At 42.8% G+C, this 23844-nt stretch overlaps 1 protein-coding gene across 3 annotated transcripts in view; it reads left to right on the forward strand.

Moving 5' to 3' along the window:
* camkk1a (calcium/calmodulin-dependent protein kinase kinase 1, alpha a) overlaps window positions 1-23844 on the forward strand; it is a 120680-nt gene that overhangs the window by 69355 nt on the left and 27481 nt on the right. For all 3 annotated transcript variants that reach the window (XM_036937856.1, XM_036937858.1, XM_036937857.1), the window contains exons 6-13: window positions 444-580; window positions 8442-8478; window positions 10975-10996; window positions 15103-15191; window positions 18780-18979; window positions 20598-20651; window positions 21032-21105; window positions 22015-22102. In XM_036937856.1, coding sequence (XP_036793751.1) covers window positions 444-580; window positions 8442-8478; window positions 10975-10996; window positions 15103-15191; window positions 18780-18979; window positions 20598-20651; window positions 21032-21105; window positions 22015-22102 — 701 coding nt within the window. The remainder of the gene's footprint in view (window positions 1-443; window positions 581-8441; window positions 8479-10974; window positions 10997-15102; window positions 15192-18779; window positions 18980-20597; window positions 20652-21031; window positions 21106-22014; window positions 22103-23844) is intronic.

Below are 23844 nucleotides of genomic sequence, written 5' to 3' on the forward strand. Positions count from 1 at the left end.
TTCATATGAAATACAAATGGTAGGCTATATGAAGCCTATTAAAATATGAATAAAAAAATCCCATTCAGTTTCACACTCGCTGTTCTATGTAAGCTACACTAGTCTGTCTCGTGAATGTCCCTCAAAATCATTCCCTTGTCCCCACAATTGGGTATTTTAAATGTGGTCACACTAATCTTAAGCAGTAGCATGACTCCTGTATACACTTGACTTCTCTCATGTACCCAGATATGAGTGATTTTAAGTATAATTATTGACTTGTGTCTCATATATGCTTTGTGAGACTGCTAACAGGGACTTTGTTGTGGAGGGTGTTGATTAGGATGCTTTCAAGGAAATTGCCTTTCTTAATTGCACCTAAAGAGATTAATAAAATTGTATTGAATTTAATGGAATTGTCAGCTAATGTGTGGTTGGTGGTTTGTGTGGCTGATTCCCTGCAGGTCGCCCCCCTCCTAGGGGACCCAAGGTGGCGGTCCAAGGAGAGCAGCCCAAAGTCCTAGGCCCCCTGGAGAGGGTCTACCAGGAGATTGCCATACTCAGGAAGCTGGACCATCTCAACATAGTCAAACTGGTGGAGGTGAGGATATAGCCTACCCAGCTAGCACATAACGTTCTGAGAACCTTGGTGAAAAGCTTGGTGAGAGCGTGGTTTTCCCATCCTTATTTTTACAACCTTCCCACAACTTTCAGGGAATGGTGCAATAAAATTGCTTGGCTTTGGAACATTCTCAGCACATTTAAGGAACTTGACCCCAAAAAATGTCATTACTTTAACAGAAGTTTCTTCAAACATGTTTACATTTAATACCATTTTGGGTAATGTTCTAGAGACGTTCTTCAACTGGTTTGACAATGGAGTGTTCTCAAATAGTTGAGAGAACGTTAAGAAAACAACTTTCTTCTATGAGAATTTCAGTACTTCTGCATAATGTTTCCTAAAGGTTTTTAGAAATATATAAAAAATATACAGCTGAAGTCGGAAGTTTACATACACCTTGGCCAAATACATTTAAACTCAGTTTTTCAAAATTCCTGAAGTTTAATCCAAGTAAAAATTCCATGTTTTACGTCAGTTAGAATCACCACTTTATTTTAAGAATGTGAAATGTAAGAATAATAGTAGAGAGAATGATTCATTTCAGCTTTTATTTCTTTCATCACATTCCCAGTGGGTCAGAAGTTTACATACACTCAATTAGCATTGCCTTTAAATTGTTTAACTTCGGTAAAACGCTTCCGGTAGCCTCCCACAAGCTTCCCACAATAAGTTGGGTGAATTTTAGCCCATTCCTCCTGACAGAGCTCCTGTCAGGTTTGTAGGCCTCCTTGCTCGCACACGCATTTTCAGTTCTGCCCACACATTTTCTATTGGATTGAGGTCAGGACGTTGTGATGGCCACTCCAATACCTTGACTTTGTTGTCCTTAAGCCATTTTACCACAACTTTGGAAGTATGCATGGGGTCATTGTCCATTTAGAAGACCCATTTGCGACCAAGCTTTAACTTCTGGAGATGTTGCTTCAATATATCCACATAATGTTCCCTCCTCATGATGCCATCTATTTTGTGCACCAGTCCTTCCTGCAGCAAAGCACCCCCACAACATGATGATGCCACACCGTGCTTCACGGTTGGGATGGTGTTCTTCGGCTTGCAAGCATCCCCCTTTTTCCTCCAAACATAATAATGGTCATTATAGCCAAACAGTTCTTTTTTTTTGTTTCATCAGACCAGACTACATTTCTCCAAAAATTACGATCTTTGTCCCCATGTGCAGCTGCAAACCGTAGTCTGGCTTTTTTATGGCCGTTTTGGAGCAGTGGCTTCTTCCTTGCTGAGCGACCTTTCAGGGTATGTCAATATAGGACTTGTTTTACTGTGGATATAGATACTTTCGTACCTGTCTCCACCAGCATCTTCACAAGGTCCTTTGCTGTTCTGTTCTGGGATTGACTTGCACTTTTCGCACCAAAGTACTTTAATCTCTAGGAGACAGAACGCGTCTGCTTCCTGAGCGGAATGACAGCTGCATGGTCCCATGGTGTTTATCCTTGCCTACTATTGTTTGTGCAGATGAAGGTGGAACCTTCAGGCATTTGGAAATTGCTCCAAAGGATGAACCAGACTTGTGGAGGTCTACAATGGTTTTTCTGAGGGCTGATATATTTTGATTTTCCTATGATGTCAAGCAAAGAGGCACTGAGTTTGAAGGTAGGCCTTGAAATACATCCACAGGTACACCTCCAATTGACTCAAATGATGGCAATTAGCCTATCAGGAGCTTCTAAAACCATGACATAATTTTGGGGAATTTTCCAAGCTGTTTATAGGCACAGTCAACTTAGTGTATGTAAACTTCTGACCCACTGGAATTGTGATAAGTAAAATAATCTGTCTGTAAACAATTTTTGGAAAAATGACTTGTGTCATGCACAAAGTAGATGTCCTAACCGACTTGCCAAAACTATAGTTTGTTAACAAGAATTTTTGGAGTGGTTGAAAAATGAGTTTTAATGACTCCAACCTAAGTGTATGTAAACTTCTGACTTCAACTGTACATTCCGTTGTCATTATCAACAAAATTCTCTGTTTATCTTCTTAACCCTTTGACATGTACGAACAAAAGGGTGTGATCGTTCTACAGTTGTCCCTGTAACGTATGCTCAAACAGGTGTGATTAGAACACTTATTTAGAACGTGCTGTTACGATTGATTACAACAGTCAGCGTTTGAGCTGGCCACATTGTTTTGTTACAGAAACATTTTGCACAAACAGTTACAACATTTTGTCCTCAATATATTTTTGGATGTAATGTTCAGACATTCACAGAAGTAGCAACAGCATAACACAATTATCATCCAAACCGGAAAATGTAGGCTACATTAGTTGTAGCGCTAACTGAGGAAAGTTACCTAACACAAGTGGTGTTAGGTCTCGACTGACAGAAACCATATATGAATTATCTAATAGCAATTATAATTGAAAAAAATAATTGAGTAAAACTCTAAAGTAACCCGAAGATGGGTAGTTTGTGCACGCCGCCATGTTTGTTTTTTCGTGTCAACCAAAGAGAAGAGATTGCAAGATGAGTTGGGTCTGTTTGCAGTATGCATATTGAAGGGGTTGTGTCATCTATCATCATTTAATGCCATCATTCGCTTCTGGAAGTTTACTCAAAAGACGAGTGAACCGTCCCTTCACCTCGTTTTGTTATAACGTCTTTGTTCTGACAGACATTTACGTGACAACCAGAATGTATTGTATGATGTCAACAAACATGGCACCACACAAAGCTAGGAATTAGCTTAGCATTCGCTCATCATAATCAGTACAACCTTCAAATGTGTCCATTACAATCTCTGCAAGTATCGGAATGCATAATTTGTCACCAGTACTTGAAAACGTGAATAAAACAGTAAATACATTATGCTCTATACATACAGGTACATACGGTGTGTAACAGTAGATACATTTAATAATGGCGCCGGAGGGGATGGTTGCCGTTTTTACGAGTTCCTAACCAACTGTGCTATTTTGTTTTGCTTTTTGCATTGTTTGTAACAAATTTTATACATAATGTTGCTGCTACCCTCTCTTATGACCGAAAAGAGCTTCTGGACTACAGAACAGCGATTACTCACCTCGAACTGGATAAAGATTTTTTCTTTAATGAGTCGAACGCAAAGGATATACTGTTTTGTCAAGACAAAACGTGAAGAAAAGACTGAGAAAAGAGGAGGGCGAGGTGCCTTGTAAGAATTTGCTGACGAGTAGGTAAAGCTTTGCACACTCTTGGCATTCTCTCAACTAACTTCATGAGGTAGTCACCTGAAATGCATTTCAATTAACTGTTGTGCCTTGTTAAATGTATTTGTTTAATTTCTTTCCTTCTTAATGTGTTTGAGCCAATCAGTTGTGTTGTGACAAGGTAGGGGTGGTAAAAAGAAGATGGCACCTAATTTGGAAAAACAGCAAGGCCATATGTCAAGAACAGCTCAAATAAGCAAAGAGAAACAACAGACCATCATATTACTTTAAGACATGAAGGTCAAACATTCAAGAACTTTTAAAGTTTCTTCAACTGCAGTCGCAAAACCATCAAGCGCTATGATGAAACTGTCTCTCATGAGGACCGCCACAGGAAAGGAAGACCCAGAGTTACCTCTGCTGCAGAGGATAAGTTCATTACAGTTACCAGCCTCAGAATTTGCAGCCCAAATAAATGTTTCACAGAGTTCAAATAACAGACACATCTCAACATTAACTGTTCAAACGAGACTCTGTGAATCAGGACTTCATGGTCGAATTGCTGCAAAGAAACCACTACTAAAGGAAACCAATAAGAAGAGGAGAACGGCTTGGGCAAGAAACATGAGCAATGGACATTAGACCAGTGAAAAGCTGTCCTTGGTCGGATGAGTCCAAATTTAAGATTTTTGGTTCCAACCGCCATGTCTTTGTGAGACGCAGAGTAGATGTATGGATGATCTCTGCATGTGCGGTTCCCACCGTGAAGCATGGAGGAGGAGGTGTGATGTGGGGGTGCTTTACAGGTGACACTGTCTGTGATTGATTAGGTACACTCAACCAGCATGGCTACCACAGCATTCTGCAGTGATACGCCATCTCATCTGGTTTGCGCTTAGTGGGACTATTATTTGTTTTTCAACAGGACAATGACCCAACACACCTCCAGGCTGTGAAGGGCTATTTGACCAAGATGGAGAGCGATGGAGCGCTGCATCAGATGACCTGGCCTCCACAATCACCAGACCTCAACCCAATTGAGATGGTTTGGGATGAGTTGGACCACAGAGTGAAGGAAAAGCAGCGAACATGTGCTCAGCTTATGTGGGAACTCCTTCATGACTGTTGGAAAAGCAGAGATAGGTGTGGCTAAAGCTTACGAGGGTGTGAACGATGCTGAATGAGTTTAGGCAAATAAGAGCTCTACAGTAGGTACCAAAACATTCAAAGGCCACTTTTCTCAAAAGTGAGTAGACAAGTTGATCAATTTTCAAAGCAGAATTACTTTCCCATTGTTTCTCAATTGTAGTGTATGAGAAACCATTTTTTAATCACTGAGTCTCTACTTTTATCCAATGTAAAAAACAATTTAAAATGTTGCTACATAAGACCAATTTGAGCCGGTCAGTCACATATTTAATTACCTTCAAATAACCTATATTTTCCATTCTCAGATCGCCCATAAAACATCCCAGGACAAATTTCACAGAATCAGAGTAAAACGTTCTCAGAACATCCCAGAAACCTAAAAATGTACACAGCTTTGTACGAGATCTTCAGTTTTTTGGCAATTTCTCACATAGAATGGCCTTCATTTCATTTGAATAGACTGATGAGATTCAGAAGATCTTTGTTTCTGGACATTTTGAGCCTGTAATCGAACCCACAAATGCTGATGCTCCAGATACTCAATGAGGCCAAAGAAGGCCAGTTTTATTGCTTCTTTAATCAGGACAACAGTTTTCAGCTGTGCCAACATAATTGGAAAAGGGTTTTCTAATGATCAATTAGCCTTTTAAAATGATGAACTTGGATTAGCTAACACAACGTGCTATTGGAACACAAGGGTGATGGTTGCTGATAATGGGCCTCTGTAAGCCTATGTAGATATTCCATAAAAAATCTTCCGTTTCCTGCTGCAATAGTCATTTACAACATTAACAATGTCTACACTGTATTTCTGATCAATTTGATGTTATTTGAATGGACAAAAAAATAGCTTTTCTTTCAAAAACAAGGACATTTCTAAGTGACCCCAAACTTTTGAACGGTAGTGTATGTTCCCAGAACAGGCAACATTTTCACTTCTCTTCTCACAATGTTGAAAAAACATTTAGTTTTACCAGTCATTCTATTTATAGCTTCATTCCCACAACAATGTGAAACCAGAAACAGACACACAATTTCCAAGGAACCAAATGTGCTAGCTGGGAGTGTACTTTATATGGGATAGGGTGCCATTTGGGATGCAACCAAGTTCTGCGCTGCTTACCACAGTGGCTTATGTAAAGGAGATGGGAATAGATGGGAGAGGCACATTTAGAGATGATAGACAGACAAGCACCGCACTGACCCTCTCTCTCCTCTCCCAAGTGACACCATCAGAGTGCTCTTCAATCACAGGCAGATGGCGGGGGCTCCCAGCCGTAATTGGGTGCCTCATCAGAGCAGGATGGAGGGCTGGGTGGGTGGAGGGCTAGGTGTTGGTGGATAGAGGGCTCGGGGAGGGCTGGGGCTGGAGTCAGTGGGTGGCACCATACCAGGGCCGCCAGTCATAATGAGTTTACAGTGAAAGGAGGGCAGGATTTAGAAACTGGGGATGGGATGGAGTCAGTGGGTGGCCATGGGTACCTCTGGGGCTCCCAGCAGCACTGTGCCAGTCATTCGTAATGAGTTTACAGTGAAAGTGGAGCTCCTCTTAGCTTAGTATTTCAACTCTACAGCCCCATCCCAGAGCAGCCAGCCGCCCTCCTTTCCCAGGGCGGATTAAGAAACCGAAATGCGTGGCTAATCTGACAATGACAAACTGAGATCAATCTGGTCTTGAATTCAAACAAACCCTTGCATTATGTGGCTGAGCAATGAGGAGAAACTGAAATGTTTTTTTGTTCATTGTGTATTTCCGTTTGCGGAATATTTAGATAAAGCCAGGAATAAAAGAAAAAGGGCTACCTATAATTAAATGAATGAAAATGATGAAAATATGAAAATAATTTGCTTCCATGTGGTAAATGCCACGTGTGTATATATTGTGTATATGCTTGTGTCCCACATGAATCATGTAGTAACGAAAAAAAGTGTGAAACAAATCAAAATATATTTTATATTTGAGATTCTTCAAAGTAGCCACCCTTTGCCTTGATGACAGCTTTGCACACTTGGCATTCTCTCAACCAGCTTCATGAGGTAGTCACCTGGAATGCTTAATTAATGGAATGCATTTCAATTAACAGGTGTGCCTTCTTAAAAGTTAATTTGTGGAATTTCTTTCCTCAATGTGTTTGACCCGGTTGTGCTGTTACAAGGTAGGGGTGGTATACAGAAAAAAGCCTTATTTGGTAAAATACCAAGTCCATATTATGGCAAGAACAGCTCAAATAAGCACTGAGAAATTACCAAATAGGGCTATCTTCTGCACACCAACCCTACCTGGTCACAACACAACTGATTGGCTCAAACGCATTAAGAAAGAAAGAAATTCCTAACATTTCAGACCAGAAAAGTCCTAGCCCATGTCAGCTAACATTTTTTAGCTAGATGTTTTTGCTCATTGATTTTGCTATCACATGAACAGGAAATTAACTTTAAAACTGCTAAATGTTCTTTCCATCCCATGGCAAAAAAAAATGGAATTGCAGGAAATTAGCTTTAAAATGGCGCGGGGTGTTCCCCAATGATGTAAGGGGGGCCCTAGTGAAACAGTTTGGCAAACACTGTTCTACTGTACTGGGCCTGGGTTGGGTCTAGGATGGGACCATATTAATAGTGCTTTGTTAATTAATTTTAGAGCCAATATTGGATTCTAGACCAGTAAAATGTTCTTATTATGCTCAGAACCTTTCTCTCCTTTTCAAATATTACTGTTTCTGCTAGAGGAAAATGTAAAACATAACATGGCAATTTCATTTGTCACAGATGGTTAGTACAATGATAGAGTACATGTTAGATATTAACATCCCCCTCGTTTGGGCCTCAGTTCGAACTGGCATCTAACATAATCTTAAGAAAGGTGCTTTAAAGGCCAATGAATACTTGTTAAGCTGCATTATTCAGTGTAATGCTAATGCCATGTCCTTATTCTATAGGGTTGTTACAGGAATTACATTCCTCTATGTTTTAATACCCAATTAAAGTGAAACACTCTGTCAATTCCTAAGAATTTGTAAGACTCTTATTTGTATAAAATGGACAAAGACCAGTCTTTAAAATCAACCAGCAGCGTTTATTCTCGAGAGTACTACCCATGATACATTTTACCACAGGTTATAAACTGAAAATGACGTCATTAGTTTTTGTACTAGCCCGTCTCATCTCCGCTCCAGTATAATGGCTGTATGGTTCTCAAGCTTTCCCACATCGTCTCTCCCTACTAAGATAATTTACGATCAGAGCCAAGGTCTGCCTGTGTAGATAAGCCTTCTAGCCAGTCTGGCTATAAGTTCATTCATTTCTACCAAGGAACAGACAGTCATTGTTCTAATTCTTGATTATATTTACACACATTATATTCAGTACTAGGATTATAAAGAAAATTCATACATATACAGTAATATAATAGTATTCTGATTAGTCAGTCCTGATTGAAATGTATACATAATTAGTAATTATTGATAAAAATTCCCTTAACAAGGGTCTGTTGTGTATTCTATTATATGAGGTATTCCTGATGATGTGTTATCATTGTTGCAGGTGTTGGATGATCCTGCAGAGGACAACCTCCACATGGGTATGTACCTCACCAGACTGCTCTCTCCCGCTCTCTTGATGTGCACTTAATCTCCCATTGACATTAATGAATGATTTATGTGAGAGTCCAAGTTGAGCGTGCTTATCTCAAACTCTAAATCAGCCTGTTGCTGCCCTTAGCAGTTGGCATAGCTGACTCCATATGAAAATGCTAAACTAGAGGACAGCTCATTAATGAAGCCCTTACCACAAACTCTTAGAAAAAAGGTTTCTTCATTTGTCCCCATAGGATAACCCTTTTTGGTTTCAAGTAGAACCCTTTAGCTGTGAAAGTGAAGGTGGTGAAAGGGTTTCACGTAGAACATTGTATTAGTAAAAGGGCTCCACGTGTTCTCCTATGGGACCAATTGAAAAACCCTTTATGGTTCTAGGAAGAACCTTCTTTTCTAAGAGTGAACCACAACTCCACAGGGTACATAGACTATGGCTGGATTCCTTCGACCAGTACTAGTAGGGAAAGGGGGATAACTAGTCAGTTGTACAACTGAATGCATTCAACTGAAATGTGCTTACCTCATTTAACCCATCCCCTCTGAATCAGAGAGGTCTGCCTTAATCAGCTGATGAGGAACAGTGGGTTAACTGTCTTGCTCAGGGGCAGAATTACAGATTTTTAAATTCGATTCAGCAACCTTTCGGTTACTGGCCCAAGGTAGTACGCATGGCAGTAGAAAGAAAGGCGGAATTAGGAATCAAACTGTAGCTAAGCATGGCCATTGGCTAATGAAATTATTGAGCTCATTTAAGGCCCCGGGTGAAAAGATGTTGTAACTTGGTGTGTGTGTCTGTCAGTCTTCAACCCATTGTGCCGAGTTCTAGAATATACTACAGTCTCTTTGACAGACATGTATGTACTGTACGGTGCATTTGAAAAGTATTCAGACCACTTGACTTTATCCACATTTTGTTATGTTACAGCCTTATTCTAAATTTGGTAAAATTGTTTTCCCCCTCTTCAAACTACACCCTGTAAAGACAAAGCAAAAAAAGCTTTTTTGACATTTTTGCAAATTAATTTTTTTTTTTTTAAACATAAATAATACATTTACATAAGTATTCATAACCTTTACTCAGTACTTTGTTGAAGCACCTTTGGCAGTGATTACAGCATTGAGTCTTCTTGGGTATGATGCTACAAGCTTGGCACACCTGTATTTGGGGAGTTTCTCCCATTCTTCTCTGCTGATCCTCTCCAGCTCTGTCAGGTTGGATGGGGAGCGTCGCTGCACAGCTATATTCAGGCTTTGGCTGGGCCACTCAAAGACATTCAGTGACTTGTCCCGAAGCCACTCCTGCATTCTCTTGGCTGTGTGCTTAGGGTGAGTGTCCTGTTGGAAGGTGAAACTTCGCCCCAGTCTGAGGTCCTGAGCGCTCTGAGCAGGTTTTCATCATGGATCTCTCTGGACTTTGCTCCGTTCGTCTTTCCCTCACTCTTGACTGGTCTTTCGGTACCTGCCACTGAAAAACATCCCCAAAGCATGATGCTGCCACCACCATGCTTCACCGTAGGGATGGTGCCAGGTTTCCTCCAGACGTGAAGCTTGGCATTTAGGCCAAATAGTTCAATCTTGGTTTCATCAGACCAGAGAATCTTGTTTCTCATGGTCTGAGAGTCCTTTAGGTGCCTTTTGGCAAACTCCAAGTGGGCTGTCATGCCTTTTACTGAGGAGTGGCTTCCGTCTGACAACTCTACCATGAAGTTGGAGTTGGTTGTCCTTCTGGAAGGTTCTCCCATCTCCACTCTGGAGCTCTGTCGGAGTGACCATCGGGTTCTTGGTCACCTCCCTGACCAAGGCCCTTCTCTACCTATTGCTCAGTTTGGTCGGGCGGCCAGCCAAACTTCTTCCATTCAAGAATGATGGAGGCCACTGTGTTCCTGGGGACCTTCAATGCTGCAGAAATGTTTTGGTACCCTTCCCCAGATCTGTGCCCCGACACAATCCTGTCTCGGAGCTCTACCGACAATTCCTTCGACCTCATGACTTTGGTTTTTGCTCTGACATGCAATGTCAACTGTAGGTGTGTGCCTTTCCGAATAATGTCCAATCAATAGAATTTAACACAGGTGCACTCCAATCAAGTTCTAGAATTATCTCAAGGATGATCAATGGAAACCGGATGCACCTGAGCTCAAGTTCGAGTGTAGCATTTCGCTACACTCGCATTATCTGCTAACCATGTGTATGTGACCAATAAAATTTGATTTGGTTTGAGTCTCATAACAAAGGGTCTGAATACTTATGTAAATAGGTATTTATGCATTTTATTTTTAATACATTTGCAAAAATGTCTAAAACCTGTTTTATCTTTGTCATTATGGGGTATTGTATGTAGAGTGATGAGATTTTTTTAAAATTTAATCAATTTTAGAATAAAGCTGTACGTAACAAAATGTGGAAAAAGGGAAGGGGTCTGAATACTTTCTGAATGCACCGTGTGTAGACTGATGTGTTTCTCTTCTCTCCCTCTCCTGCAGTGTTTGATTTGATGCCAAAGGGGTGAGTAGCACTTTCTCCAACAATAATTAAAGCCTGGTCCCCACTCCCATCCTGGTCTCATAGACTAGACATGAACACGTGTGCATGAACATATACACGTAAATTCAGGATACTTAAATTAGTATGATATGTTATGTTTGGTATGGTTACAAAAGACATATGGTTACTTAATGCAAAAACAAAACTAGAGTGGTTGGTCGGGGTGAATGGTTGGGGCATATAATGCGAACATCTAGCAACCCAAAGGTTGCGAGTTTGAATCTCATTATGGACAACTTATGCTTTATCTCATTTGCAACTTTTCAACTACTTACTACTTTTTAGCTACATTGCAACTGTTTAGCATGTTAGCTAACCCTTTCCCTAACCTTAAATGTAACCGTTTTAGCTAACCCTTCCCCTAACCGTAACCATTTAACCTAACTTCTAAACTTATCCCAAACCTTAACACCAACCCCTAGCCTCGCTAACGTTAGCCAGCTAGCAGACATTAGCAACCTAGCCACCTAGCAAAATTTGTAACATATCATAAGTTTAGCAAATTCTGAACATATTGTACGTTTTGCTAATTCGTAACATATTGTACGTTTTGCGAATTCGTAACATATAATACGAATTGTAATTCGTAACATCTCATACCAAATGGGTGATGGACTCCCACAAATGAATACATACCAAATTAAATGTAATATATCACATTCTCGCACAGCCGCGATCTGCCTACTGACACTAGCCTACCAGATGAGCGAAATGTCTTCTATGCGTGCTTTGAAGCAAGCAACACTGATGCATTCATAAGAGCAGCAGCTGTTCCGGATGACTGTGTGATCACTCTCTCAATAGCTGATATGAGTAAGACCTTTAAACAGGTCAACATTCTCAAGACCGCAGGGCCAGACGGATTACCAGGACGTTACTCCAAGCATGTGCTGACCAACTTGCAAGTGTCTTCACTGACATTTTCAACCTGTCCCTGACTGAGTCTGTAATACCAACATGTTTCAAGCAGACCACCATTGTTCCTGTGCCCAAGAACAAGAAGGTAACATGCCTAACTGACTAACGACCCATAGCACTCACGTCTGTAGCCATGAAGTGTTTTGAAAGGCTGGTCATGGCTCACATCAACACCATTATCCCAGAAACCATAGACCCACTCCAATTTGCATACTGCCCCAACAGATCCACATATGACGCAATCTCTATTGCACTCCACAGTTTGCAGATGACACAACAGTGGTAGGCCTGATCACCGACAACGATGAGACAGCCTATAGGGAGGTCAGAGACCTGTCAGTGTAGTAACAACCTCTTCCTCAACGTGATCAAGACAAAGGAAATGATCGTGGACTACAGGAAAAGGAGGGCCGAGCACGCACCCATTTTCATTGACAGGACTGAAGTGGAACAGGTTGAGAGCTTCAAGTTCCTTGGTGTCCACATCACCAACAAACTATCATGATCCAAACACACCAAGACAGTCATGATGAGGGCACCACAACACCTATTTCCCCTCAAGAGACTGAAAAGATTTGGCATGGGTCCTAAGATCCTCAAAAAGTTATACAGCTGCACCATCGAGAGCCTGGTTGCATCACTGCCTGTTAAGGCAACGGCTCTGCATCCATCCGTAAGGCGCTACAGAGGGTAGTGCGCACGGCCCAGTACATTGCTGGGACCAAGCTTCCTGCCATCCAGGACCTCTATACCAGGCGGTGTCAGAGGACGGCCCTAAAGATTGTCAAAGACTCCAGCCACCCTAGGCATAGTTTGTTCTCTCTGCTACTGCACGGCAAGTGGTACTGGAGTGCCAAGTCTAGGTCCAAAAGGCTTCTTAACAGCTTCTATCCCCAAGCCATAAGACTTCTGAACAGCTAATCAAATGGCTACCCGGACAATTAGCATTGAACCGGGTAGCCAAAAGTACATCAAGTACATTTCTTTAGGAAAGTAGTGGAGTAAAAGTTGTCAAAAATGTAAATTACAGATACCCCAAAAACTACTTAAGTAAAAATACTTTAGAGTACTACTTAAGTACTTTCCACCACTGCTCGGATTTACATACAGAATAATATGAAATGCTCTGAGACCAGGTTGCCATCCCCTCTTCCATTTCCCCCTCATCCCCCTTCTCCTCTCTTCCCTCTCTCCGGTGTTCTCCTTCATTACTCAAAGCTGATGTAGTGCCTGTGTTTGTTCACTGCTCCCTCCCCCCCCCCCCCCCTCTCTCTCTCTCTCACCAGAGGGATTCATTACGTGCTTATGTTTTACACTTGACAGTTATCAGTGGTATTAGCACTACACCAGTGCACCAGGTTTTTCCTACACTTTCTGCCCTCTGTTGGTTAACCCTTTCATGTCCAGTTAATTATTATACATCACTTCCTGTAGAAAAATGGACCCAAAGATATTTTGGACCCATAGACGCTTTGGACACCAAAGACGCAAATGTAATATTAATATCAACTATACTCTATGAAAGTCCCTCCTACTTCCTGGATTATGTCTCATATTGTTTTTGAATGAGATTCAAAAGTATTATCATTAAAATGCTGTCATTTAAGATAAACAGTATGTTTAAAAGGTAAAACCTTTTGTGAATCCCATTCAAAAACAGTATGGGACATGATCCAGGAAGTAGGCAGGACTTTCACAGCACATTATCAGCTATTAGTAACACTATTCCCCTGTTTCTATCACAAAGAAGCCAATTTGATGTGAAGCTAACGGCTTTATGACATTATGAAGAAAACAGAAGAAATAGAGGTTGTCGCATGGGGGAGTTATTTCTGAATCAAGACATTTTGCTTCAATAGAAGGGAAACTTTTCCCAGCTAATCGACCTATTGCCTATTTAACTGTTACTCAGACAGAGAGGGGGAGAAAAAGAGGAAAGGAAAAGAATAAGGGGAAAGAGAGAGAGGAGAGGAGTGAGTTAGAGAGAGAAGTGAATATTTGATCTCCAGGGTAGGTACTGACCTTCCATTGCCAGACAGAGAACCGAGAGAAGTGGAAAGGTAAGGAGAGAGAAGGGGGAGAGGGAAGGGAGTGAGAGAGAGAGTGAGTGAGAGAATAGATCATTTAGTTTTTCTCACAGTCTCTATATTAGTAATGGTCTATTTATTCCCGGAGAGGAGATGGAAACGCAGTTTCCCTTTAACTTCAATTCCATTACTCCTTCCATCTATACACACTCAGGATATAGCCATTTAGTTGGAGTCATGTAATGAAATGGAGGACTTCAGACACATTTGAGTGTTGTAGCTGTCTGTCGAATAGCTGATTAGTGATTTGGTGGTTAAATCAAATCAAACTTTATTTGTCACATGCTCCGAAATGTGAAATGCTTACTTACAAGCCCTTAACCAACAGTGCAGTTCAAGAAGAGTTAAGAAAATATTGACCAAATAAACGAAAGTATAAAATAATAATAAGTAACACAATAAAATGACAACAACGAGGCTACATACAGCGGGTACCGGTACCGAGTCTGTGCGGGGGTACAGTTTAGTCGAGGTAATTTGTACATGTAGCTAGGGGTAAAGTGACTAAGCATAGATAATTAACAGTGAGTAACAGACTGCAGTTATGTCTCTAGTCTCTACCATTTTGTGTACAGCATGGACAGATTGGTCATGTTCCATTTAAGCCCTGAATTAAATGAAGTCTTGTCTATGTGAGCAGGAGACATTGAGCTGTTACCGGTGGTGCTGTTTTGGTCCTTGATTTGACATGCCATTATTAGATGTTGGGTGCCAGTGACGTGGGAGGTTGTGTGGTTGTCTTGTGTAACATTATTGTTTGTACAATCTGCTCCAGAGTGTGCTTGGATTTGGATCTATATATACAGGCGGTATTCAAATGCCATATGGAATGGAACTAAAGTAGCTTAACCGGTATCCTTCCAGCGATTAATGACAAAAAGATCTCTCTTTGTCTCCCTGCATCTGTCTCTCTATCTGTCTCTATCCCTCTCTCTCTCTCTCTCTCTCTCTCTCTCTCTCTCTCTCTCTCTCTCTCTCTCTCTCTCTCTCTCTCTCTCTCTGTCTTTTTCTCTCGCTAACTCTCTCTGTGTGTTTGTGTGTTGGTTCCTGATGCGGTCCCAGTCCAGTGATGGAGGTCCCCACAGACAGCCCCTTCACTGAGGAGCAAACACGCCTCTACTTCAGAGACATTGTCCTGGGCATTGAGTACTGTGAGTACCAGCATCATACTCCTCCCTCTCCTCTCCTCTCCTCTTCCTCCCCTCTTCCTCCCCTCTTCCTCCCTTACTGCTCCTCCACCCCTCCTTGCCTCTACTTGAGAGAGATCGTTCTCGATATCCTGGGCATGGAGCGCTGTAAGGACCCACATACATGTATACATGATTGTAGGTACCATCCGAGGGTCTCGCTCTGAGCTACCAGACTACCCCACTACCCTCATATCAATCTCAGTGGAGAGGCAAGCCAGCCACCACCACTGCCTCCATTAAACTGAACAACATTGAACAGTGTGCCTGGTAGATTTCCGATTCCATTTCCCCCTCTTTGTGTTTTCCACTCATCCCTCATCTATCTCCCATCCAGCCACAGTATGTTCAGGTCCCAAAGGACTTCTCTGTTCTGGTGTGTCACACACAATCTCCCCTCAGCGCCATTGAGCTCATAACCAATTAGGGCTTTTCTAAGGCCATTTTAGCCTGAGTGTGGTCTGGCTCACAGGGCTATGAGCACAATCAGTACATCAATAGGTAAACTGTACTGTAGTAGCGTTGTAGAGAATGGGCTACGTAGGAAGTGTATGCTCTCTATACAGTAGGGGAATTTGGTTTGGTTTGTTATTGTAAATGTTATGATTGGGTGTATGGGTTTGTTGTTGGTCTCTATGTTTATGTACAAGCATGTGGAAGTTAATTTCCTTTCTGGAAGGACAATATAATCCAATCTAATGTGCTCTGTAGGCTTCTGTAGAAGCATGGCAAAGCTTGGGCTACACTCTTAGAAAAAAAGGTACTATCTAGAAGGGTTCTTCGGCAGTCGCCACAGGAGAACCAACCCTTTGAATAACCCTTTTTGGTTCCAGGTAGAACCAAAAACTAGCTCCTGTTTGATCTCATTACTAACTCAAACACTTAATCTGAAAAAATGACAAGTTAATTAGTGGGTAATGGTGATTTCAGAAACAAAGTGGAACGACCAAAAACATAGGCTACATTTGTTGCATTACAACCAGTAATTGAAGTAGATTTTTATTTGGATTTCATGTAATGAACATACACAAAATAGTCCAAATTGGTGAACTGAAATGAAAAAAATGACTTGTTTTCAAAAAAAAGTAAAACATTTTAAACGGAAAAGTGGTGCGTGCATATGTATTCACGCCCTATTTAAGATCTGGTGCAACAATTACCTTCAGAAGTTACATAATTAGTTAGTTTGCACACAGGTGGACTTTATTTAAGTGTCACATGATCTGTCACATATAGTTGTTCTGAAAGGCCCCAGAGACTGCAACATCCCTAAGCAAGGGGCACCACCAAGCAAGCAGCACCATGAAGACCAAGGAGCTCTCCAAACAGGTCAGGGACAAAGTTGTGGAGAAGTACAGATCAGGGTTGTGTTATAAAAAAATATCAGTAACATCCCACGGAGCACCATTAAATCCATTATTTAAAAATGTAAAGAATATGGCACTACAACAAACCTGCCAAGAAAGGGCCGCCCATCAAAACTCAGGGACCAGGCAAGGAGGGCATTAATAAGAGAGGCAACAAAGAGACCAAGGATAACCTTGAAGGAGCTGCAAAGCTCCACAGCGGAGATTGGAGTATCTGACTATAGGACCTTTTTAAGCCGTACACTCCACAGAGCTGGGCTTTTATGGAAGAGTGGACAGAAAAAAGCAATTTCTTAAAGATGTTTGGTGTTCACCAAAAGGCATGTGGAAGACTCCCCAAACATATGGAAGATGAGAATAAAATTGAGCTTTTTGGACATCAAGGAAAACGCAATGTCTGGCGCAAACCCAGCACCTCATCATAATTTGCAAATAAATTCATAAAAAATTCTACAATGGGATTTTCTGGATTTTTTTTCTCATTTTGTCTGTCATAGTTGAAGTGTACCTATGATGAAAATTACAGGCCTCTCATCTTTTTAAGTGGGAGAACTTGCACAATTGGTGGCTGACTAAATACTTTTTTGCCCCACTGTAGGTGTTAAATGTGTTGGGCCAGTAACCGAATAGTCACTAGTTTGAATCCATGAGCCAACTACGTAAAACATCTGTCGATGTGCCTTTGAGTAAGGCACTTAACCCTAATTGCTCTTGTAAGTTGCTCTGGATAAGAGTATCTGCCAAATGACTAAAATGTATAATGAGTAAGATGTCTTCCTATTTGCCTGGTATTAGAAGTAGAGGTGCTCCTGTCTCCTGTCTCCTGATTCTGCCTCTTCGACCCTACTCTGCTCCCGTTCTGCATCTTATCACTTTCTTCCCAGCCGGCTCGGCCCTCCTCTCCTGCCCTACCTTCCTGACCTTTTTCTCTTTCCAGATGAAATCCTGCAACTAGTGAAGTCCGGCCGCCCAACAACCTACCCACTCGACCCCAACCCATCCTTCTCCAGACCATCTCTGGAGACCTTCTCACGTTCCTCATCAACTCATCCCTGACCACTGGCTTCATCTCCTCTCACTTCAAAATAGCTAGAGTCATCATTCCCCCCCTCAAGAAAACAACACTCGATCAATCTGACGTCAAAAAATGACAGACTGGTATCCCATCTTTCTTTTCCTTCCGAAATACTTGAGCATTCTGTCTCGGACCAACTCTCTCGCTATCTCTCTCAGAACGATCTTCTTGACCGGACGGAACCAGTCAGGCTTCAAGACGGGGGTCACTCAACCGAGACTTTGCACCTCTTTATCCCGGAGGCTCTCCACACTGCCAATTCTGACTCTCTCCTCAGTTCTCATCCTCCTAGATCTATCCGCTGCCTTCGACACCATGAACCATCAAATCCTGCTCTACACCCTCTCAGGGCTGGGCGTCTCAGGCTCTACACACTCTTGGATTGCATCCTACCTGGCAGGCCAGTCCTACCAGGTGACGTCGGGAGGATCTCGGTCTGCACCATGTACTCTCACTACTGGTGTCCCCCAGGGCTCGGTTGGTGGCCCTCTCCTCTTCTCTCTATACACCAAGTCACTCAGCTCCGTCATATCCTCACACGGTTTCTTCTATCGTTGCTATGCGGTGTTCAACCTTCCCAAGTTCTCCCATGTCACCCCGCACACTCCACTGGGTCCAGTCGAAGCTCGCGTCCACTACAAGACCATAGTACTTGCCTATGGAGCAGCAAAAGGAACTGCCCCTCCCTACCTTCAGGCTATACTCAAACCCTTACACCCCAACCCGAGTACTCCGTTCTGCCACCTCTGGTCTCTTGGCAGCTCCCGCTCAGCCCAGTCAAAGCTCTTCTCTGTCCTGGCACCCCAATGATGGAACCAGCTTCACTCTGAAGCTAGGACAGCAGAGTCCCTGTCCATCTAAAGCCCTACCTACCTCTTCAAAGAGTACTTCATGAAAGGCAAAAAATACTGCCTTTCGTGAAGTAACACTCACACTTTCCCCCCTTACTAGCATTGCCCTGCAATTTTCTGACCCCAGAAAATGCTGGATCTTTGCCAAATCATAATGGTCAGGTGCAGGCCCATGGAATACTAAGTTCTACAAGGTGCTATTTTGCTAGAATACCCTGTAAAATGCCTATCTCTCGTTCTCTCTCTCCATTCTCCTCAGTACACTACCAGAAGATTGTCCACCGGGACATTAAGCCTGCTAACGTGCTGCTGGGGGATGACGGCCATGTGAAGATTGCTGACTTTGGGGTCAGTAACCAGTTTGAGGGCAACGATGCCCTGCTCTCCTCTACGGCTGGGACTCCTGCTTTCATGGCCCCAGAGACCCTGTCAGATATCCACCAGAGCTTCAGTGGAAAGGTATGGTCAAAGAGTGTGTGTGTGTGGGAGAGGGGTGGGTGTGTGTGTGTATGTGTGTGTGCTTTCTCGTTGCAGTACAATATTTTTGCTAACATGGGGAATGTATATTTCCCAGGCTGTTTATATAGAGCTGTGGATGTTCAAGGGTTGGCAGCATCGGTTGCAGTAGATGTTGGCCTGTAGCCAGCCGAGCCATGGAACAAGCTGAGGAACAGGAGGCAAAACAGGAGGAAGAGGAATAAAAACCATGAAATTAAAATGAGCCGCCGCCAGTCAAAGTGGAGCAGAGAGGAGAGCGGTGGGTGAGGAGAGGGGAGGATAGGAGAGGAGAGGGGAGGAGAGGAGAGCATTTGTGGGGCCAACAATGCCAGGAGGAAGCATACCTCTCTCCCTCCTTCGCTCTCTATCTCTCGCTCTCTTTCCGTGCCCCTCCCTGCATACTTTAGCAACAAGCATCAGGCAGCGAGACAAGAGGAGAGGAAAGGAGGAGAGGAAAGGAGGAGAGGAGAGGAGAGTCCATCACTAGGCAGCACAACACACATCAGCATCTTTGTGCTGCTCTGACTGACAGCTCATCTCTTTGGGCTTCTATTTAATCAGCCCACCCGCTTTTATATAAGATAACTAATTCATTTTCAGGCCTTTTTCTGGATAATCCCCAAATAGCCGTTTGATTTGATGGGTTTGGTCACGGACAGGAAGACCCTGCCTGCAACTTAGAACTTGGAACCGAAAATTGCACGACAAGCAAAACTGTCAGCAGAGTATGAATTGGGTAGGAGACAAGTGCTCTAGGCCACTAGCCTTCCTTCTGTCTGTCTTCAGGGAACATGTGCTGTACAGGTGCCACTCCTGTTCTGATTTGTCAAGTAGTCCCCGAGCCTTGTTCGAGAGCAAACACTGTATCATTGACGTCTGCTAATTCTATACTCAGCAGCAAAACACAATCTAAATTATTTGATTTCAGTGGACGATGTTTAAAAGCACACAAAACAAAAGCCACTCTCTCAGTCGCTCTGAAATTGCAGTAGCCTGTTTGTATCTGTATAGAAGAGATTGGCTGTGCAGTGCTCTAATGGGCCATGTGAAAGAAGATAGGCTGTGTGATAGAGTGGCTGGGGTCAGAGGGCAGGGTTTATCAATCATAGTGCCAGCCAGTAAGCAAGCCAAGCAGGCAGAGAGAGAGAGTGTCCTGGTCAGTCAGTGTGCTGCACATTGGAACCCAGCTGTTAGATCGAGGACAGAGAGAGAGGGGGGGGGGGTGAAGAGAGAGAGAGAGAGAGAGAGAGAGAGAGCAGGGCAGGAATGAGACTGATGGATGGCTGCAGGCTGAGGCTCGATTGGCTCTCTGATTCTGTTTCCTATCTGATTGCCCTGCAAAGGTCCCTAGAGATACACTCGTTGGGCTGATAGTGGACTTGGAAAGTGGTATGAGCGGTGTGGGTGTGTGCTTGAGTGCTTGTCTATCTGTCTGTATCTACCTGTCTGTGTCTTTTTGTGTCTGTCTGTCAGTCTGTATGTCTGTCTGTGTAATCTTATTCTGAGTCTATGAGTCTGTGTTTCTCTATGTGTTCACTGGTAGAGCTACTCTTACCGTTTGACTGCTATTGTTTTTCAGGCATTGGATGTATGGGCCATGGGAGTGACTGTCTACTGCTTTGTGTTTGGGAAGGTAAGCAAGCCAGCTGATTTCTGTGTCCATTTTCTCTTCTTTTCACTACTTCCCAGCCTGCCACCAAACATTATTTTTTTCAGTGACATTCTATGGGAGAAGTGGTGGAAGAGGGGTTTTTCCTATGTATAGATAGTCATGAGTCTCTGCTAGCACAGCTGGCCCCTCTGTATAACTTCTCACAGACGTCTAATGGAACAGTGGAACATTTAGCATTTCATTTTAGTGCAATCTGGTGCACATCACATTTATGCTCTTACCTAGGAATACAGATTTGTTTTGCCCCCAGGATGTTCTTAGAATTTTAATTATAACTTATAACGCTCACTTTTTTACCTCTCCTCGTCTGTCCTCTCCTCTTTTCGCTTTTCAACTTGCAGTGTCCGTTCATTGATGAATACATCCTGGTTCTACACAATAAGATCAGGACTAAATGTGTGGAGTTCCCAGAGTCGTAAGTCTCTGTTTTTCTCTCTCTTTCCCATTACTCCATCACCCCTCTGTCCTCTTTATTAAATGAGACAGACTTGATGTTCCAGACATCCCAGAGTTGAAACCGACGCTGCCAACTTAGGTGTTGCTCAGAGGAGTCACTCTCACACAAGCACACACACCCTTCAAAAGTATGGTGATGTTCCTAGTGTTCTGTCAACTGAATGTGATAAAAAAAAACAGATCCTCTGAAGCCAAACCGGAGTGTCAGTAGTGGTTACCTGCAGACTGTAACACTCACTCCCAGTCTCCTCTCTCCTCTTCTCTCCTTCTCTCTCATTCACTCTATCCTCTTATCTACTTCACTCTCTGAAAAAACACCCAATGCCAGACAAAAAGTAGCCTGGAGGCAAATTCTAATTCTCGGTGTCCGGTATAGGCGAGAAAGAAAGAAGAAGAGTGAGATAAAAACAGACGGGAGAGGGAGACAGAGAGAGGAACACAGCGAGAGTGTCAGCTGGAGTATGTGTGGGGAAGACATGTAATCTTGTCATCCCCAGCCTAATGAAATAGTCTCCCTGTCTGTGTAGGACATGTAATCTTGTCATCCCCAGCTTAATGAAATAGTCTCTGTGCATGCGTGCGTGCATCTGGTGTGGACCCTTAGCTGTTCTGTGTGGGAAGATAGCATGCTGCTCCCTAGTCCCCCTAACACAACAACATCACATTACATAACGGGCTCATCTCAATGCAAACACCTTACAACAACACTGCCTGGGTTAGCTTAGCTACCACCACTGTCATTATTTAAGATTGATACTGTTGGAGGATTTTTACCTCTGTTCATTATTTACGTGATCAATAACTGCTGTTAACAGAACTGTCGAAACCCCCCCCCCCCCACCCTGTCTGTGTGTCTGTGTTCTTGTAGGCCAGAGATCAGTGAGGAGTTGAAGACTCTTATCCTGAAAATGTTGGACAAAAACCCTGACACCAGGATCACCATACCTGAGATCAAGGTGAGGGGAGGAGAAACCAGTCCAGGGCTCCACCGTCATCCCCCTTACTTAGACGAATGGTACTGTAGGAGGTTACTTGCATAAGGTAGTTTCAATGGGACTCATTAACAGGCAGTGCTGAATGGGTCATGAACATGACTGAACGTGTTCTCCCAGTAGATTGCCAGATCAACAGCTGTCCTTAGTGTTAAAGATCACACACAAGTGCAAGAAAGCGAAGTCCCAAAACTAAAGGTGAAGGCTGAATCCACTCTCCCTACGAGTTCTAACTTGTAATCTGATCTGTTGTCAGCGGATCATCTCTCTCCAGGGGCTATGTGTGGGTGTGGGTATGGCCTCCAGTTCCTCCATCTCCTCATCAGAAAAGAGCCACTGCTTGTCAGAGTTCCCATGTTGCCTCATCTGTGGAGGCGCCACGACCTCTTCCTGTTCTTCAGCAGTGTCCTCAGAGTCAGACCAGGCCTTTATTTTCTGTATCACTGGGTGCATGCGGGCCTCTCTTTCAAAGTCGGCCCTCTGCATCAGCTCCCTATATTAGAAGGCTTGAAGCTGGCAGAAGTACTCATAAAAGGACTGGATGTTGTGCTGGAGCATAGACATAAATGTGGATATGTACAGTTGAAGTCGAAAGTTAACATACACTTAGGTTTGAGTAATTAAATATTTTTTTCAACCACTCCACAAATGTCTTGTTAACAAACTATAGTTTTGGCAAGTCGGTTAGGACATCTACTTTGTGCATGACACAAGTCATTTTTCCAACAATTGTTTACAGGCAGATCATTTCACTTTATATTTCACTGTAATCACAATTCCAGTGGGTCAGAAGTTTACATACACTAAGTTGACTGTGCCTTTAAAGAGCTTGGAAAATTCCAGAAAGTTATGTCATGGCTTTAGAAGCTTCTGATAGGCTAAATGACATCATTCGAGTCAATTGGAGGTGTACCTCTGGACGTATTTCAAAGCCTACCTTCAAACTGCATCTTTGCTTGACATCATGGTAAAATCAAAAGAAATCAGCCAAGACCTCAGAAAAAACATTATAGACCTCCACAAGTCTGGTTCATCCTTGGGAGCAATTTCCAAACGCCTGAAGGTACCACATTCATCTGTACAAACAATAGTACGCAAGTATAAACACCACGGGACCACGCAGCCATCATATCGCTCAGGAAGCAGACGCGTTCTGTCTCCTAGAGATGAACGTACTTTGGTGTGAAAAGTGCAAATCAATCCCAGAACAACAGCAAAGGACCTTGTGAAGATGCTGGATGAAACAGGTACAAAAGTATCTATATCCACAGTAAAACAAGTCCTATATCGACATAACCTGAACGGCCGCTCAGCAAGGAAGAAGCCACTGCTCCAAAACCGCCATAAGAAAGCCAGACTACTGTTTGCAACTGCACATGGGGACAAAGATCATACTTTTTGGAGAAATGTCCTCTGGTCTGATGAAACAAAAATAGAACTGTTTGGCAATAATGACCATCGTTATGTTTGGAGGAAAAAGCGGGAGGTTTGCAGCAAAAAGAATGTTGTGGGGGTGCTTTGCTGCAGGAGGGAATGGTGCACTTCACAAAATAGATGGCAAGGAAAGGAAAATGATGTGGATATATTCAAGCAACATCTCAAGACATCAGTCAGGATGTTAAAGCTTGGTCACAAATGGGTCTTCCAAATGGACAATGACCCCAAGCATACTTCCAAAGTTGTGGCAAAATGGCTTCTCGACAACA

This window comes from Oncorhynchus mykiss, chromosome 12 (genome assembly GCF_013265735.2).
Source record: "Oncorhynchus mykiss isolate Arlee chromosome 12, USDA_OmykA_1.1, whole genome shotgun sequence".
Taxonomy (NCBI): Eukaryota; Metazoa; Chordata; class Actinopteri; order Salmoniformes; family Salmonidae; genus Oncorhynchus; species Oncorhynchus mykiss.